The sequence below is a fragment of the Sorex araneus genome, chromosome 1, assembly GCF_027595985.1.
Source record: "Sorex araneus isolate mSorAra2 chromosome 1, mSorAra2.pri, whole genome shotgun sequence".
Lineage (NCBI taxonomy): Eukaryota > Metazoa > Chordata > Mammalia > Eulipotyphla > Soricidae > Sorex > Sorex araneus.
This window is the reverse complement of record NC_073302.1, coordinates 25,503,761-25,520,091: the sequence shown is the minus strand read 5'-3', so window position 1 is coordinate 25,520,091 and position 16,331 is coordinate 25,503,761. Positions and strand designations below refer to the sequence as shown.

Here is a 16,331-nt window from a genome sequence, read left to right as displayed (position 1 = left end):
TTCTAAGAGAGTCCAGAATGTCACTGCTTCCTGGTGGGTGCCTTCACACCATGAAACAGCCCTTCCAAAATCCAGGCCACCGAAATGGGCACCTAGGGTAACACGGGGCTGACGAGGCCCAAACTCCCAAACAGGGAAACCTGCGGGGCCCGGAGGCCTTCCCAGCACGGGGCTCGGGGCATGGAAACACGCACATCCCTTTATCTTTCAGGGGGTAAAAGAAGGGTCCTCTCCAAGCCAGCCTGCAGCCCCCCACGGCTGCCACAGCTTCATGGCTGTCCTGCACACAGACAATGACAAAGAGGCTCTGAGGACACCAGAAAGCTCAGGATCGGCAGAGAGTCTGGTGGACAGAAACACGCAGCCCGGGAGACTCCACACTTAACACGTTTTGCTTCTCCGCCATATCTGGGAGTCAGCAAGATGGACACAGGCCAGTGGACCATGAAAGAAATTCAATGGGGCTAAGACACGTCACGGAGAGACTCTAATAGCTTTAAAACTGTAGTCATCAAGGGAATAGCCTGCGGTCCTTAAGACAATAATCAGTTTTGAAATATTGGCAATTTGGGGTTGAGAAACACTAGTCTAAGACTGGCTTCACCTTTTTTTTTTTTCCCTTGTAGCGGAGACAAAAACCAAGTTGCCAGACGACAATGGAGCAACACACCCAAGGGCAACCGAGAAAATATATGTTGATTCCTAGTAGCTAAGGAAAAGGTCAAGTTAAGCCAAGTGTGAATTTTCAGCAGCCCACAGAGATAAGCACCACCAAGTACAAATCACAGCGACAGCAGACAGAAACACAACTGTCCCCTCACCCCCAACCCACTGCACACAAGCCCAGTACGTGAACCACAGGGAGCCCAAGGCTACCGGGAGATCTTAGGCTCTTGGTCCTACCTTGTAAACTCTTCATGAAGGTTGTTTGGTTCTGAAGAATAATATTTAACTCGAAAGTGCAAAGCGTAAGCAGGTCCAACTGGCCATTTGGTGATGGAAGATAGAAGGTAACAGAAAGGACAAAAAAGAAAAAACATGTTAAATCTAGGAACCTGGGGACACTGGCAGGAGCAGAGAATGTACAAGGTTGGTCCCACTTCTTCCAGTTCTAGTTTGGGAACACTAAACTGGACTTCGGTGCTGACCAAGATGATTCGGCAAGTAAACCTCCTGAACAGAACCCCGTTCATTTAGATGAACTGCTAAAAGCGGACATTTTACTTTCCTTGGATTGTTGAGCTATTTCTGATAATTTAAAAAAAAAATCCCCAAATACTAAATGGACCAATGTGGGGTAATTTAACTGCTGGTCCACAGACGGGTGCAGGCCTGTAAGGCCAACTGGACCACCCATCACCTTGGTGAGACCTGCCAGTCTGTGGATGAAGATGCAGGACAGAGACAGGCCTGCGGGTATAAACCGCTGGAGAACTCGGAAGCTGAAGTTTCGCAAGTACCACACAAACAGCAAAGGGGTCTTGGATCTAAAAGACCTTTGAAATACTTTTGAAAAAGAGAATATGAAGCTGAAAGATGGATCCACACGCAAATAATACTGAAGAACTGTGGCCCGAGTCAGACCAAGATATCAAGGACTCCTGCCCACTCAGAGGCCGGCACTCACTAGAAAATGAACGCCACTGTGTGGAATCCTAGTTCTGATGGACCTAGTCACCAGTTCCCAGTGGCGGGGGCGGGGGGGGGGGTTCTTGGCTGAGAGGGGTTACCTGAGAGTTGTCTGAGTTTTCTGGTTTTTAAGTTTTTTAAAAAATATTCCCCCATTTTTAATGAGGTACCGTGACTTACCACACTGCTCACGATATTTTCATGCATACCTCACCTCCACCCCATCCTGGGGTGTCGTTTTAAATTTTAATAACGAATGAAAACAAACAGGCAAAACCTCTGTTTGAACTTTAAACTCGAATTCTCAGCCAGCCACATGTTAACTGAAATAAAATCACCCACTTGAAATTAAGTCTGTTTTTCAAGCGTTCCTGAGTTCTAAGGAAAACCTAACGCCTCGAAATTGGCAAAGGTGTTGACACCCTGAGAAAAAGAATGAAGGGCTTGCTTACTTTTCATCTGCTTCTTGATAGGTTTGGAATGATCCAGCCAGTGCTGAAAGAAAAGAAAATGCATCCTTAAGAAAGCGTTCATCTGCAAGATTATACGCTGCCCGTATTCATCCTCTTCCACACGCGGCGGCGATGCCTCCGTGAAAGACAGGGATTAGGCAGGGGATGATGTCTGGGGCCGAGGAATCCACACGCCACTTGAGGTGTTACCTAACAATCCCGTGAGCACACAGACATTGTCTGACTGGAAAGGCCTCCCAGCTTTCCACAGAGGTGTGTGAAAGCTCAGGGAAGGCCCTGGGAGGCCTCACCAGAGCCACTAACTGTCCTTTTCTGAACCCCTCAAGTGACAATCCAGCATCCGCCATAATTCCAAGTCTCCGTTAGTATATCAACGACGCAGCCACAAAGCTGGAAGGGCTGAAGCACGTGAACTCAGGCACCCGGAGGCCTGAGTTTCTCCTCAGCAGCACTGGGGGCAGCCCCACCCCCGCCCACCCCTGCATCACTGGGCCCGAGCATTCAAACCTTCCAACCCACACAGCCGGAGCACTGCTTGGGATTCAAAGCCAAAACCAGAGGCCAAGCTGCCAAGAATGCCTCAAATCGTCCCTCAGCCTGGTAGTTCTGTCTCTCGAAACTCTAAAAATCACAAAACCACAGGGGCCAGAGCCACAGGACAGTGGGTAGAGCCCTTGGTTGCAGGCCACTGACCTGGACTCAATCCCTGGCACCCCGTATGGTCCCGGAGCGAGGCCAGCACTGATTCCTGGGCACAGAACCAGGAGAACGCCCTAAGCACAGCTGTGTGTAACCCCAAACAAACAAACAAAAATCTTCCCCCCAAAACCATCCCTAACCTCTGGTGTGTCATCTTTCGTCAGAGAAACACTACTTTGGTCAAGGTGGACATTTCAACACTCTAAGTTTGCATGAGAAGAAACGACTTTATCCAAGGAAAACACTGAACCATGAACTTAAATCCTCTTTGCTTCTCCGGTGGAGCAGAGTGTGGGTCCATCTGCCCTTACTAAATTTTTGAGACACAAATAAAAGCCAAGTAGCACTGTAGTACTGTCACTGTCATCCTGTTGCTCATCAATTTGCTCGGGCGGGAACCAGTACCGTCTCCATTGTGAGACTTGCTGTTACTGTTTTTGGCATATCGAATACGCCACGGGGAACTTGCCAGGCTCTGCCGTGAGGGCAGGATACTCTCAGTAGCTTGCTGGGCTCTCCGAGAGAGACGGAGAAATCGAACCTGGGTCGGCTGCCTGCAAGGCAAACGCCCTACCCGCTATGCTATCGCTCCAGTCACAAAAGCCAAGTATGATTTTTGTTTAAGGACCCTCCCCATCACTTTGTTTCTGTGGGAAGCTACACTTGGCAGTGTTCAGAGATCACTCACGGCACAGCTCAAATGGACCATATGTAGTGCAGGGGGATCAAACCAGAATCAGCTGCGTGCAAGGCAAACCCCCGATCCACTGACTGTAGCACCTCTCCATTCCCCCACGCCCCTGCCCCCACGTCACTTTATGTCTATGCGGCCCCCACTTTTGTCTGTGCCTGGGGAACTGGGAGCACCACCTGCAGCGTCAGAATCGGAGGTCGTTCTTCCGACTGCCCGCAGCCGCTCCAAAGCAATCCAGACGCTGCCCAGTCTAACGATGAGCAAGGGCGGGATTACGTGAGTCCGCTACACCTCACAGGAGCGCCCACACAGGAGGGGGCTGTGTGGGAGGAGGGGGGTGATAAGGAAACACAAAAGCCAGGACGTGCTTCACTGGAATACAATAAGCTCTGAGCTGTGCCCGGGAGGACGACGTGGGCCTCTCTGCTCCGGCTGAGCCACCTGGCAATAAAAGCCGCCCGTCCCTGTCTCAGCAGGAGGCGTCGCGCAGGCAGGCTGGCGGATCACACCGTGAGTAAAGCTCTCGGAATCGGAATCGGAAACCAGCGCCATGCGCCAGCAACAAAGACAGGTGAGGGCGGAGAGGCTCACCCCTGTCAGGAAATAAATGGGTCCGTCTTCAAAACGGAGCGAGACCTCTAGCAATTGCTGTGGTCCAAAGAGATCCCACAGCACGACGTTAGAAGGAGAGGAAAGCCAAACGCGGGCAGGAGCTCACGGATAATATAAAATTATTGCGTTCCATCCAGACAGAGGTGAGAGGCCCGGAAGGATTGAGAGGGGACATTTTCAGGAGAAGGGGGAAAGAAGGGGCTGGTCTGTGGGAGCTGTTTCCTCGGCACTATTCTGTGCTTTCTTTTCTTTTCTTTTCTTTTTTTTAAATTTAATTTATTATTTTTTAAAATTTTATTGAGTCACCATGAGGTACAGTTACAAGCTTTCATGTCTGAGTTACAATCACACAATGATCAAACACCCATCCCCCCACCAGTGCACATTCCCCACCACCAATCTCCCGGGTATACCCCACCCTTTCCCACCCTCCCCCTGCCTCCATGGCAGGAAGCATTCCCCAGACTCCCTCTCTCTACTTCTGGGCATTATGGTTTGCAATGCAGGTACTGAGAGTATCATGTTTGGTCCTTTATCTACGATTCTGCTTTTAATAAGGACACTCGTGTCGCTGCAGTGGGAAGGGAGGGTGGGTTGTCACCGGGCGGTTCTTACTCACTCTTCGCTTGCTCTCAGGCAGTTTTTAATGATCAATGAGCCTCATAAGAATTAGAGAGAACTTCAACCACGCTGAGCCCCCACGCGCACTGACAAGTCCTCAGAAAGGGGACCGCTGCGGACCAGAGCACACAGCATTTACTTTCCTGTCGAGGTTACGTGGGTGGCGATTCAACCCAGCAGCGACTCTGCTCACTTCGAAATGAACTCACCACTACCAGCCAGAGAACAGAACGTCGCCCTGCAACCAGCCTTCTAACCCTCGTGGGCCCTGAGCTTAAAAGGAGCATGTCCATTCCTTCCGTTCCTCCAGCTTCCTTCTATCTCTCGTAGAATCGCTCTAAGCCCACCTTGCCACGAAGACACTCCAATCCTGATGCAGGAACAGCCAGCGCGGCTCGGAAATTTGGGGGTGAGGGCGGGGGACAGGAGTGATTCCTGACTGGCGTTTGGGGGGTGGGGGGAGGACACACGCAACGCCGGGGATCATACTGGTGCAGGCTGCCTGCAAGGCAAGAGCCGCTCCCCCTCCTCTGTGTACTGTCTCGCCTACCCTCCAAGGCAGTTTCTAATTTATTTGTATTTTAGGCACCGTGATACACAGTCATGCTCAGAACAGGGTTTCATGCTCGCCATGCTCCAACTCCACACTCTCCACCAGAGCATCCACGCCCCTCCACCCCTGCCCCGGGCCGCCCCCTGCTCTGCAGGACACATCCCCACTCCCAGGGTGGGTTAAGCTCAGCTCCCGAGACCAGTTCTCAAGTTCGGCTGCCTTGGGCAATCTGTCACTCCCTTAGCCCAGCGCTGTCTTCAGCACTGTGATTTTCGACTCTGCCTGGCACAGCGGCAAGGCAGTGATGCAGACCTGCCTGCCGTGACCCAGAACTCGGAACCTCCGAGCATCCGATCTCTGACAGGCTGTGTCGAATGCAATACCTAACGCTCCAGTGTTCCAGCCATCTTCTCCTGCCCAGATAGATAAACGAATGATGATGATCTCGGGGCTCTCGAAACGTTCGTGATAGATACAGTGTGAAAATTGCTGTTGGGGCTTTAGCAAATCTCCAGCAATTTCAGGGTTTACTGGCCAAACCGTCCGTGGCCGGTGTGAGCTCACAGACAGATCACAACGGGCCCACGCAGCGGGTCCAGCAGACAGCAGACTGCTGTTCCCTCTGGCCACGCGAGTAAAGGCGCTCCCTGTCCACTCCGCCTGGCCTCGCTCCTTCCCGCCCAGCTGCAGCGCCCAGAGGCCTGTGCGTCGCTGAGCTGGGAAACGGCTCCTGGTGGAACCCTTGGGCCCCGGGGGTGGGGGGGGGGGGGAGCTCGGCTTATGTGTGCTGGCCTGCAACAGGGGCCATCGGAAGCCCCGTCTGTCAGAAATGAGATGAGAAACGCTCTCTCCAGCCCGATCAGTTTGAAGCGAGATGCCAGGAGTTAACCAGACAGGGATGACCAGGTATTTTATCCCATCAGACCACCTGGTGACTGGAAGACCCGGGCACTCGGGCCCCATGAGGCATGCAGTAAATAGTATCCGCCTGGCCCAGCTCTGCGGGGAGGCCGGCACTCAGCGGCGGCAGCGGGAGCAGTCTGGGCCGGGAACCTGCTCCCTGGCTAAATATAGCCACGCTCCTGCCAGTCGGTCGGCTCCGGGTCTCTTAACTGACCATTAAAAGAGTCGCTGGACACAGACAGGTACACTTCTGAGTTCAAAGGGCAAGACAGTGGACTCCGACGCGCGAAGGGGTGTCGGGGAAAAGCGGCTTCTGATCTGAATGTCTCATCCCACTCCATCTGGAAAACCTTTACCATAAATTCAGGGGAGGGATGACTTGGCAAAGCCCCACGGCCGTAATGGCACATCAGTTCTGGAACTCTGACACACGAGGCTGGGCGTGGGATTTAATTGTCTCGCCTGCACACCGAAGCGCTTGACCCGTGGCGTTCAAGAGAAGCTCGGAGAGCGAGGAAGCTCTAAAAACTCTGCCCAGAAGCACCACCCCCGGGGCCTCACCCTCGGGAGGGGCCGGGAACTCCACGCCTGGCCTTATGAAGAGGGTATTTAACTAAGAGCTGGAAGGGACCAAAAAGGGAGACCAGTATCTACAGAACAAAGAGAGGAGGAAGGGAATGAGCAGATCTGGAGTTTACTACGTGATGCAGTGATTTATACAGAGTCACTGTCACACTGACATCCCGTTGCTCATCTATTTGCTCGAGCGGGCACCAGTAACGTCTTCACTGTGAGACTTGTTGTTACTGTTTTTGGCATATCAAATATGCCATGGGTAGCTTGCCAGGCTCTACCGTGCGGGCGAGATACTCTCGGTAGTTTGCTGGGCTCTCTGAGAGGGACAGAAGAATCAAACCTGGGTCAGCTGCGTGCAAGGCGAACGCCCTACCTGCTGTGCTATCACTCCAGCCCTTATACAGAGTAACAAATATATATTTGATCCCTGTTTTTGTTTTGTTTTTCTCGTGTTTTTTTCTTTTTTGTTTCTTTGGTCCAAATCTAGCAATGCTCAGATATTACTCCTGGCTCTGCACCGAGGAATTACTCCTGCTGGCAATGAAGGGATCACATGGGACGCTGGGGATCAAACCTGGGTCGACCTAGAGCAGGACAAGGGCCCTACCCACTGTAGTATCACTCCAGCCCTGAGATCCCTGCTTCTTAGGCAGAGCTCCTAAAAGCCGTAGGACTCAGGGGAGTAATGCAAAATTACTTGCGACTCATGACAAACATCTGAGTTTAAGCGAATAAGGTGTCTTTTGGGCTTGGGGCCACACCGGGCGGCACTCAGGGCTTATTCCTCCTGGCTCTGTGCTCAGAGGTTCCTCTCGGTAGGGCTCGAGTAGGCAACGCCCAGTACCCCAAATGCCTTCGGCTCCTCCGACCTGAGCCCCCAGCCCAGGTCCGCCCTGCCTTGCTGCTCATCCTGGGGCCTTAGGCTTGCCTAGATCCAGCGGAGGTTCACCGAGTGGAGGGCAGAAGAGTGAGGACCCCCGGGCTGGCCTGGCCCTCTGCAATGCGGCAGGTCGGGGAAGCGGCCTGCTCCCTTCCGTACCACAGGGCCTGGATATGCGTGGTCTCGGGGGCCAGGAAGGATAGACACATGTGCGCACACGTTCACGCAACCTGCAACTGTCATGGAACGAGTCCAGCCAGGGGAAAGTGAGGGGCCTTGAAAGGAGGCCCGGCCCCCGCTCTGTCCCTGTTTGCTCCTCTGCTCAGAGGACCCAGCAACCACTGCCATCAATTCTCAGCCAACTGGGCCCGAGGAGGGTTCCCTGCCTGGACCCCAGGATGTGGCGCTGCAGGAGACCTCGTCCTGCCAGGGGGGCCATTAGGGCTATACCCAGCAGTGCCCCGGGAACTGCGGGGTGCCCAGGAGTGGGCTCCCGGCCCTGTGCCCTCTGAGCCATCTCCCCAGCCCTTGCTTTAACTTGTACAAGTTTCCTGGTGCCTCTGGGCCTCCGCGTCCTCATCTGTGAAATGGGTCAGCTCTGCGGGGCGGCTCTGTCGGAGCTCAGGGAAGACCGTGAAGGAAGTGCGCTGTGTTCAGAGCCCGACTCAGTGGGGAGCAGGGAGGGAGAAGGCTGGGGGTGGAGGGTGGGAGCTCGCGCTCTGGCTCTCAGGAGACTGCACTGGTGGGTAAAAATAGAAGAGCAGCCCCTGCTTTGAGCTGCACTCTGGAGGCAGACGGGGCCTCCGGGATTCCTGGGCAGCCTTTCTGCTGTGATAGGGAGAAAGGGTGCTGGGAGGCCCCAGCCCCAACTGCTAAAAATAGGGGCAGGCAGCAGACTTTGACCTTGCTGCCGGGCTGGCCTGGGCACTATGGAAACCAGGCTGCTCCCGGCAGGGAGGGAGGGAGCGGGGCTAGGAGCCGGGCAGGCTGGCAGCTGTGCCAAGAGGCCCGAGGTTGTCAGACTTCAGATTTCCTGGGCAGGGACGGGCTGGGGACGCCCATTTCCGCAGGCACCTCAATCACGGGGCCATATCCAGGGCCAAGCAGACCATTTCATTCTGGGCCCCCCCCACCCATTATCCGGCTTCTCCCCAGAAACACAATAAATTCCCTGCCATCGTGGACCGGGTCCTCCAACCCCTCAGTCATTGAGACAGCCCAAAAGCTGCCTCCGCTATGCTGGCTGAGGGCTCTCGTCTAAGCTGCTGAGGGCGGCCCTTGGGGGTTCCCCACAAACTTCTCGGCACATCACTGGGTGCACCTGAAAGGCTGGTCCCCCGTCAGCTGGCCCTGCAGGAGCCCAGCCCCCTGGCAGATGATAAACCCTTCCTCCTCCAGAAATTCCATACCCTGTAAAATGATCTTGCTCCCCTCTGCTTTACATACAGTGAGGACAAAGGTACTTCACAGCGTGTGCCCGAGAGAGCCTCCACCGGCAGTCCCCAAGCACAGATTTGGGTGGCGCTGTGCCACTCATTAAGCGACCTGCCCTGGGCGAAAGGCCTTGGTTGCACCATCTGGAGCGGAGATTCCCAGACTTGCGTGCCTGCCGCTCCCTCTCCAGAGTCATTCAGTGGGCGGGAGGGAGAGTGCAAAGGTGAAGGCCCTTGCTGCGCACGCAGTGGGCCCTAGTCCACGCCCGAGCAAGGCTGGGGTCGCTCCTGAGCTCAGATCCAGGCCCTCGGCACTGCTGGGTGTGGCCCAAAATACACCCAGCCTCCAATTACCCTTCCTCTAAAGGAGAGAGGAGAGAGCCCAAGAAGGAAAGTGCCTCCCATGGAGGAGGCTGAGGGTAGGGGGTGAGGGGCTGAGGGATGGTGGTGGGGAAATGGGTGGGGGGAAGACATTGGTGGTGGGAAATGTACACTGCTGGAGGGATGGGTGCTCGGTCACTGTATGATTGAAACCCAATTATGAACAGCTTTGTACTGGTCTATCTCACGGATATCCAATTAAAAAAAAATTTTTTTAAGTAATGTGGCAATCAGCTTAATCAATGGCTGAATAATTAGCAGTGCTCCTACATTAAAAAAAAAATTATGCTTCCTCTGAAAACCTACCAGCTTCAGGTGCACAAGCAAGAAAGCATCCCCCAATTGTACTTAAGAGTACAATTGTCCCTGGCACTCCAGCGTCCCCAGTAAAGAGAGAACTGTCTACTCTGGGCACTGCACTGTAGCACTGTGGCACTGTCGTCCCTTTGTTCATCGATTTGCTTGAGCGGGCACCAGTAACGCCTCCATTGTGAGACTTGTTGTTACTGTTTTTGGCATATCGAATACACCACGGGTAGCTTGCCAGGCTCTGCCGTGCGGGCGTGATACTCTCGGTAGCTTGCCGGGCTCTCCGAGAGGGGTGGAGAAATCGAACTTTGGGCACCAGAGGTTGAAAAATAGGTCAAAGTGTTTCTAAAGATTCGGGCTCAAGACAAAGTTTGAGGTGCCGGGACGGAGCTCAAAGGGCTGAGGCACATGCCCGACGTGGGCAGGGCCTGGATTGGATCCCCGACACTGCATGCCCGCTGCACGGCCAGGCCCAACCCTAGTAGCCGTCCAGCACCTGTGGGCCTGAGTGTTCACCCTGTCGCGTGGACGGCCTAGCCTGGCTGTTCCCAGGATCATTGAGAGTTGTCTGAGGAGGTGCCACTCTCCCCCCACCTCCAAATTCTGGAAAAGACGAGGTTCTAGATTTGTACCATGGCACCAAGAGTTAGGAAAGGCATCCCGCGGTGCAGACCGAAGGAGCAGGATCTGCAGAAATAAGCTGAACCAGAGGCTGGAGGACTGAACTCCTATAGCAGGGACCTGGCTCAGAGACCACAGACAGGGAGAATGGCAGGAAGAAAAGCTCGTGCTTGGAGGGCAAGAAGGATAGTCCATTGGGTAGGGCGGCCTGGCATGCAGTCGACCTGGGTTCGAGCCCCAACGTACCATAGGGTGCCCCGAGCACGGCCAGGTGTACCACCATCACCTGAACTCAAAAAGCAGCAGCTCACGTGGGCTGAGGGTTAACTCATTCCACCCAGAGGGCCTAGACTAATGGCCTGAAGCGGAACCGGAACTGGGCTGGCGGGAAGGAGCACCCCTGGGAGAGGAGAGAGCACTGGCTCAGGCCCAGAGACCGGGGAGGACCTGCCTGCAGCCTGGCCAGGAGGAAGTTCCCCTGGACTTAGCATAAGGACTGAGGAGCAAGGAGGCCTCTGGCCTTGGTGAAGGGGGACCCCACCCCAGGGCCCCTGAACCTGATGGAGGGAAGGTGCTGAGCCAGCACCTGGCTGGGGCGCAGGAGTCTGGCTGGGAAGGAAGCTGGATCCTTCACCCAGAGCCAGGGCCCGAGGTCAGCGAAGGTGACGGCCAAGTGGGCAGAGTCCCCGGGCAAGTCAGCCACGGAGTCCCCGCCTGGGCATGCGGGGAATCCAAGTAAGTGGTGGGGGTGGGGGGTGGAGGGAGGGTCTCCCAGAAATGCGGACAAGCAGCAGGAGGGTCTGCGGCAGAGAGGCTGGTGCGTGTCCCTCCTCTCAGCAGAGGAGCCCCGTGGCGGGGCTGAGGGGCCGACGTGCCCACCTCCTTCCCGACTGAGTCCCTGCAGGCCCGAGACAGGACGAGCTCCGGAACGCTCTCCCCATCCCCTGCCCCCGCCCCCCGCCTTATTTTTTTTTTTTCAGACGAGGACACTGAGGCCATCGTGGAGGAGGTGGCAGCGACTGTCCAGGACAGGCCGTACACCACAGGCAGCCAGAGGCCGACGAGAGGGGTCCCGGGGATGAGCAGGGCTGACGCGTGTCAGGGATGGGCGGAGGGAGGCGCTCCACGGCCCACACGGGACTCGCGGGGAGACACAGGCGGAGGCCCGGGCGTCCTCCCTGGAGAAGAGCGAGCACAGGACGGGTGAGGAGACGGGCTGCGAGGGGCAGGCAAGGGAACGCAGGAGCGACGCGGCTGGGTGGCTGCAGTCCCCTGAGCAGGGGGCCGAGGCGGACTGGGACAAGTTGCCCGGGCGGGGGACCACACAGGGCAGTGTCAGGACTCATGAGGGGAGAGGGGGAGGAGGGGGGAGGCCCGGGAGGGTTCCCGGGGGCAGTACGGGGTCTGGGCTGGGCCGGGCCTGTACTCCAGGCCCTGCGCCGGCGCCAAGAGGCACAGCGCGACTCTCCAGCACGGCTTGGCAGTCCTGGAGAAGCAGCTGAGGAGACAGATGGGCCTGCGAGCCGAGGGGACAGTCACGGGGGCAGGGACGCCAAGGACAAGCGAGGACACAGGTGAGCGAGTGGGCGGGGGGAGAGGGGTGGAGTGGGGGACGAAGCTGGGGGCAGGAGGAGGGGCGGCGGGGATGTAGCCACTGGGATGCAAGGCCAGTCACCAGTGGCCTTGAAGGAGGAGTGGAGAGGTCAGAGGTCAGAGGGAGGATCCAGTGCTGAGGTCAGAGGTCAGCCCACCAGGCAATTCTCCAAACTCCAAGAGGATCAAAAGAGAGGCAAAGTCCCTGCCCAGAGCCCCTGGTGATCTGACGTCCACTGCCCAGAGCCCGCTGCTGGGGGAACAGAGGAAGAATCAGAATCAGGAGCACAATAGGAGGAGCAGCCGGAGGGTTCACGGGGGTGAGCAGGGATGGGCCGTGTCCCCGAGGAGTGGGGCTGCTTCTTCCCAGGAGGCTCAGCACTGCAGACAGAGTCCAGTCCCGCCAGCCCCTGGACTCCCGCTGCTCTAACCTCAGAGGCGCTCGGTTCCCGGGCACCGACTTCAAGCATCTTCCGACAATGGGCACATGGGCCCTGGGAAGTAGCTAAAAGGTGTCTTTTGGGTTTAAAAAAAAAGAAGAAGAAGAAAAGAAAAAAAAGCTCCACTGTATATGAGAAGCCCCGGACTGCAGGGGACCCCTGACACGCCCATCCCCGCACTCTGCCCCATGCTCGCCGCACGTTTATCACCACCGGTTCCTATTTCTCACGCGGAGAGCTCAAGGCGCAGAAACGGGGGCGTGTGAGTGACACGATCCACACGTATCTGCGGAGTGCCGAGTGAGCTACCCTTGAAACCCGAGGACGGAGTTCATGGGGAGGGAGTCTCTGACGGATCCCTACCTTTCAAGGAAAAAAAAAAAAAGGTTCTGGGATCGACTGAGTCCTCAGAGTAGCAGTGCTGTGCCGGGGGTTCACTGGGCCACACACACAGCCCCGGGGCTCGCACCCAGGGCCTCACTCTCTGGCAGGCCCGGACCCTCTGCAGCTGGAGTGTCGCCTCCCTGGCCCCCCATTCTTCCCTTTTCAGAGCGGTTCCAAGCTGCAGGGGACTGTTCTCATGCTTCCACTGCGAACAGCTCCGTCTCCGGCAAAGCCTTTGCTGGCTTCGCCCAACCTCCTGGAGGCTGCAAGATGTCTCCTTAGCAGTGCCAGGACCCCCAGCTGCCCACCCCCTGCCCCCCGCCCTCCCCCGCTCGACACACACTGTCTGGCTGGGATTCAGCCGTGTTCACATTACCAGGAAAAGCAGCACCACTAAAAGAATTTCTGTCAGGCCCGAGTGATGGAGCAGTGGTCACAGGACTTGCCTTCGAGAACACTGACCCAGGTTGGATGCCTGGCAGCCCTGCATGATCCTCTGGGCCCACCAGAAGTGATTCCTGGGTCAAAACCCGGAATAAGCCCAGCACTGCTGGGTGGGGCCCAAAACCAAGAAGAAGAAGAAAAAAAATTCTGTTATTTCCCCATTCCTATTTTCTCTAGAAAGATACCCATGCTGTAACCCCCAGTTTGGAAAGGTTTCCTGAATACACCCCACTGCCCCCTAGAGCCTCCCCTTCCCTTTCTCTCCTGGTCTGCAGCCTCCTCAGAGGCAGGAAGCATGGATGCATTTCCCCGGCACCATCCCTCACTACTACATCCACAGTGTTCGGCTCCCATTTTCCTCCCCCAATTTCAGCAATGCTGACGTACGATCAGCACAAAAAAAGCCATCCAGAGGTGAAGGGAAGGAATACATACCGCCACCTGGGTGGAGTCAAGGAACTGGAGGCCGAAGTAATCTGTCTCCACCAGGTCCAAGTAGTACACGACCTGGTCAAACAAATCCTGGCCTTTGGCATGTTTCTGGAAGAGAAAGTGGAGAGAAGCAAGTTTAGGATGGGATACCCAGGGAAGAAATAAAAAGGTTCTACTTTGTGTGTGTGTGTATATATACGCACTCGCGCACACACACACACACACACACACACACACACACACACACCAGCCAGATCTGGGTTCAACTCCTGATCCCATATGCTCCCTCGAGCACGCCCAGAAGCACTCCTGGAGGGTCCCAGCAGCACCCGGAGTGGTTCGGGTAATTCGTGTACCCTAAGGCCCTTCACCGAACAAGCTGGATCAATGAGCTGAGACTCACTGGGTCTCCTGAGCACTGTTTAGGAGTCCCCCAGGCCCCCCCTCATTCAATAAAAAAGCAGAACTAAATTGGAATGTCTAGGTTTGCAACAACGCAGTGACAAAACTTGGGGGAGATTAATTACAACCAAGGCGGGCTGAAGTGGGGGTAGGCAGGGAAGGGTGGTGAGCAAGAGGATGTTCGCGCCCCTCCCCCGCCCCCCCGGGGGTATCCAGAGGCCGGCAGGGCTCCCTCTCCTGACTGGGCGGTGGGACGAGGCCGTAGTGCTTTCTAGTAATTCATCCAATGCCACTTCCTGCGCTGTATGCGTATGTCTGTGTGTGTGCCCAGCTCATGGACCACCCCCCCGCCTGAACGTCCCTCCTGATGAAGGCTCCCCGGAAGCCGCAACACCCCAGAAGCAGAGGACTTAGGGTGTGCCGTGTCCTCGGGAACACGAGACACCAGAGAGAAAGGCTGCCGCCGGGGCCCACTGCACCCATCAACATCCCAGAGCACCGCCATGGAGGAAGCGGAGACCAGGAACACTTTTGTGACAGCACGTGGTCACCAGACTTCCAACTAAGTCAGGGCTCCACCCCCCCCAGGGCATGTAGGAGTCATTGGGGGACCCCCTGGCAAGGCAGGAAACCAGGAAGTGACCAACAAGCCCAGTCGGCTGAGAATCCTTGGTGGGGACCCCAGGCGGCTTGAGACGGTCCTGATAAAGCACCAAAAACTGGCCCAGCTTGGGTGCGGTTACATGGAGATGGAGGCGTCGGCCCCGACTGCCCCCACGAAAGCAGCACCCCCCCCTCCACTGCAAGCAGCCCGAGGTTCTACAGCACAAATCCGACCTCAGGCATCACAAAGTGGGGGCGCCCTGGCACATCTCAGGCTTCCGGGACAGGGCATGGACCCCCTCCCCGCGAAAGATAAAACAGTCTACCGCGCTGGCATGTGTCTCCTAGCCCACAACCTTTCATCCCATTGCCCCTTCGCGCCCGATTATCTGGGGGCACCTGGCTTCGCTAAGGACTTAGGCAGGATCGGATGACAGGAAGGGACAAATGGAGGTCTGGTCCAGGATGTGCCTCTACTATGACCTTCATTCCTAGTTCCACCCAGTCCGGGCCTGCACGTGTCCCACAGCCTCCAATCAGACGTAGGCGTGACGCCCTGAAAGGCACGGGCTGGTCTACGGCCATGCGGCCCCGAAGGCGCCAGCCTCGTCTGAAGTGCACGGACTGCCCAGACCTCGCCAGTCTAACCAGTGCTCCCCTCTGCGGGAGACGGCTGAGGATGCAGGGAGGAGATTCCAGCCCCAAACATCTGTGCATGAGCGCGAGGTTAGCTGGGGTTTCTCCCTCATTCCCGATCTTTTCTGATGCCGGTCCTAAAAGGGCTCCTAATTTAGAAAAAAAAAAAAAAACTGAAGCGAAAGATGGGAAAGAAGCTGGGGGGCTGGGGGGGAGGGGCTGCAGGTCCTGTGCCAAGACTGGGTCCACTCCCGGCAGACTTGAAGCTACAGGCAGTGAGGGAGAGGAGGGGAGAAGACCCTCCTTGGTCTCCCGGACAGAGCATCCCCATGGTGCCTCCCGGTAGCTGCAGACGGGTTAAGGAGGGAAGGAGGGAGGGGCCTGCGAACACAGGCGCTGGTGGGCGTGACCAAGAGGACAAGGAAGGCTTGACCAGCCAGAACCACACACACAACCAAGACAACACACACACACACACACACACACACACACACACACACACACATATCCAGGACGACCCTCCACTCCCCCCTACACACAGCCAGGACAGCACACACATCCAGGACTACCCTCCCCCCCTAAACACACAGCCAGTATAGCACACACTCACACATATGCCTAGGACTACACGCCCCTCCCCCCCCCCCCACACACACATACACCGTCAGGATAGCACACACTCACACACATGCCCAGGACTACACCCCCCCACACACACACACATATAGCCAGGAGAGCACACACACACATACACATACACAAACACGCCCAGGACTCCCTTCACATATACACTCACACACAAACATGCCCAGAACCTCCCCAGACACACTGACACATACAGACACACACGCACACCAAACATGCCCAGGATTCCCCCTACACACACACACACAGCCAGGAAAGCACAAATACACACACACACACACACACACACCACACCACACCACACACCCTACTCCAGACCCAGACAGGGAACACATACATATATAACCAGGGAAACACACACATACCTT

The 16,331-nt window shown here is 56.2% G+C and overlaps 1 protein-coding gene across 5 annotated transcripts in view; it reads right to left on the bottom strand.

The window, feature by feature from the left end:
* EPB41L4B (erythrocyte membrane protein band 4.1 like 4B) overlaps positions 1–16,331 on the bottom strand; it is a 166,923-nt gene that overhangs the window by 109,671 nt on the left and 40,921 nt on the right. For all 5 annotated transcript variants that reach the window (XM_055135482.1, XM_055135479.1, XM_055135459.1 and 2 more), the window contains exons 2-4: positions 13,681–13,785; positions 2,082–2,124; positions 904–982 (exon numbers count right to left, since the gene is read on the bottom strand). In XM_055135482.1, coding sequence (XP_054991457.1) covers positions 904–982; positions 2,082–2,124; positions 13,681–13,785 — 227 coding nt within the window. The remainder of the gene's footprint in view (positions 1–903; positions 983–2,081; positions 2,125–13,680; positions 13,786–16,331) is intronic.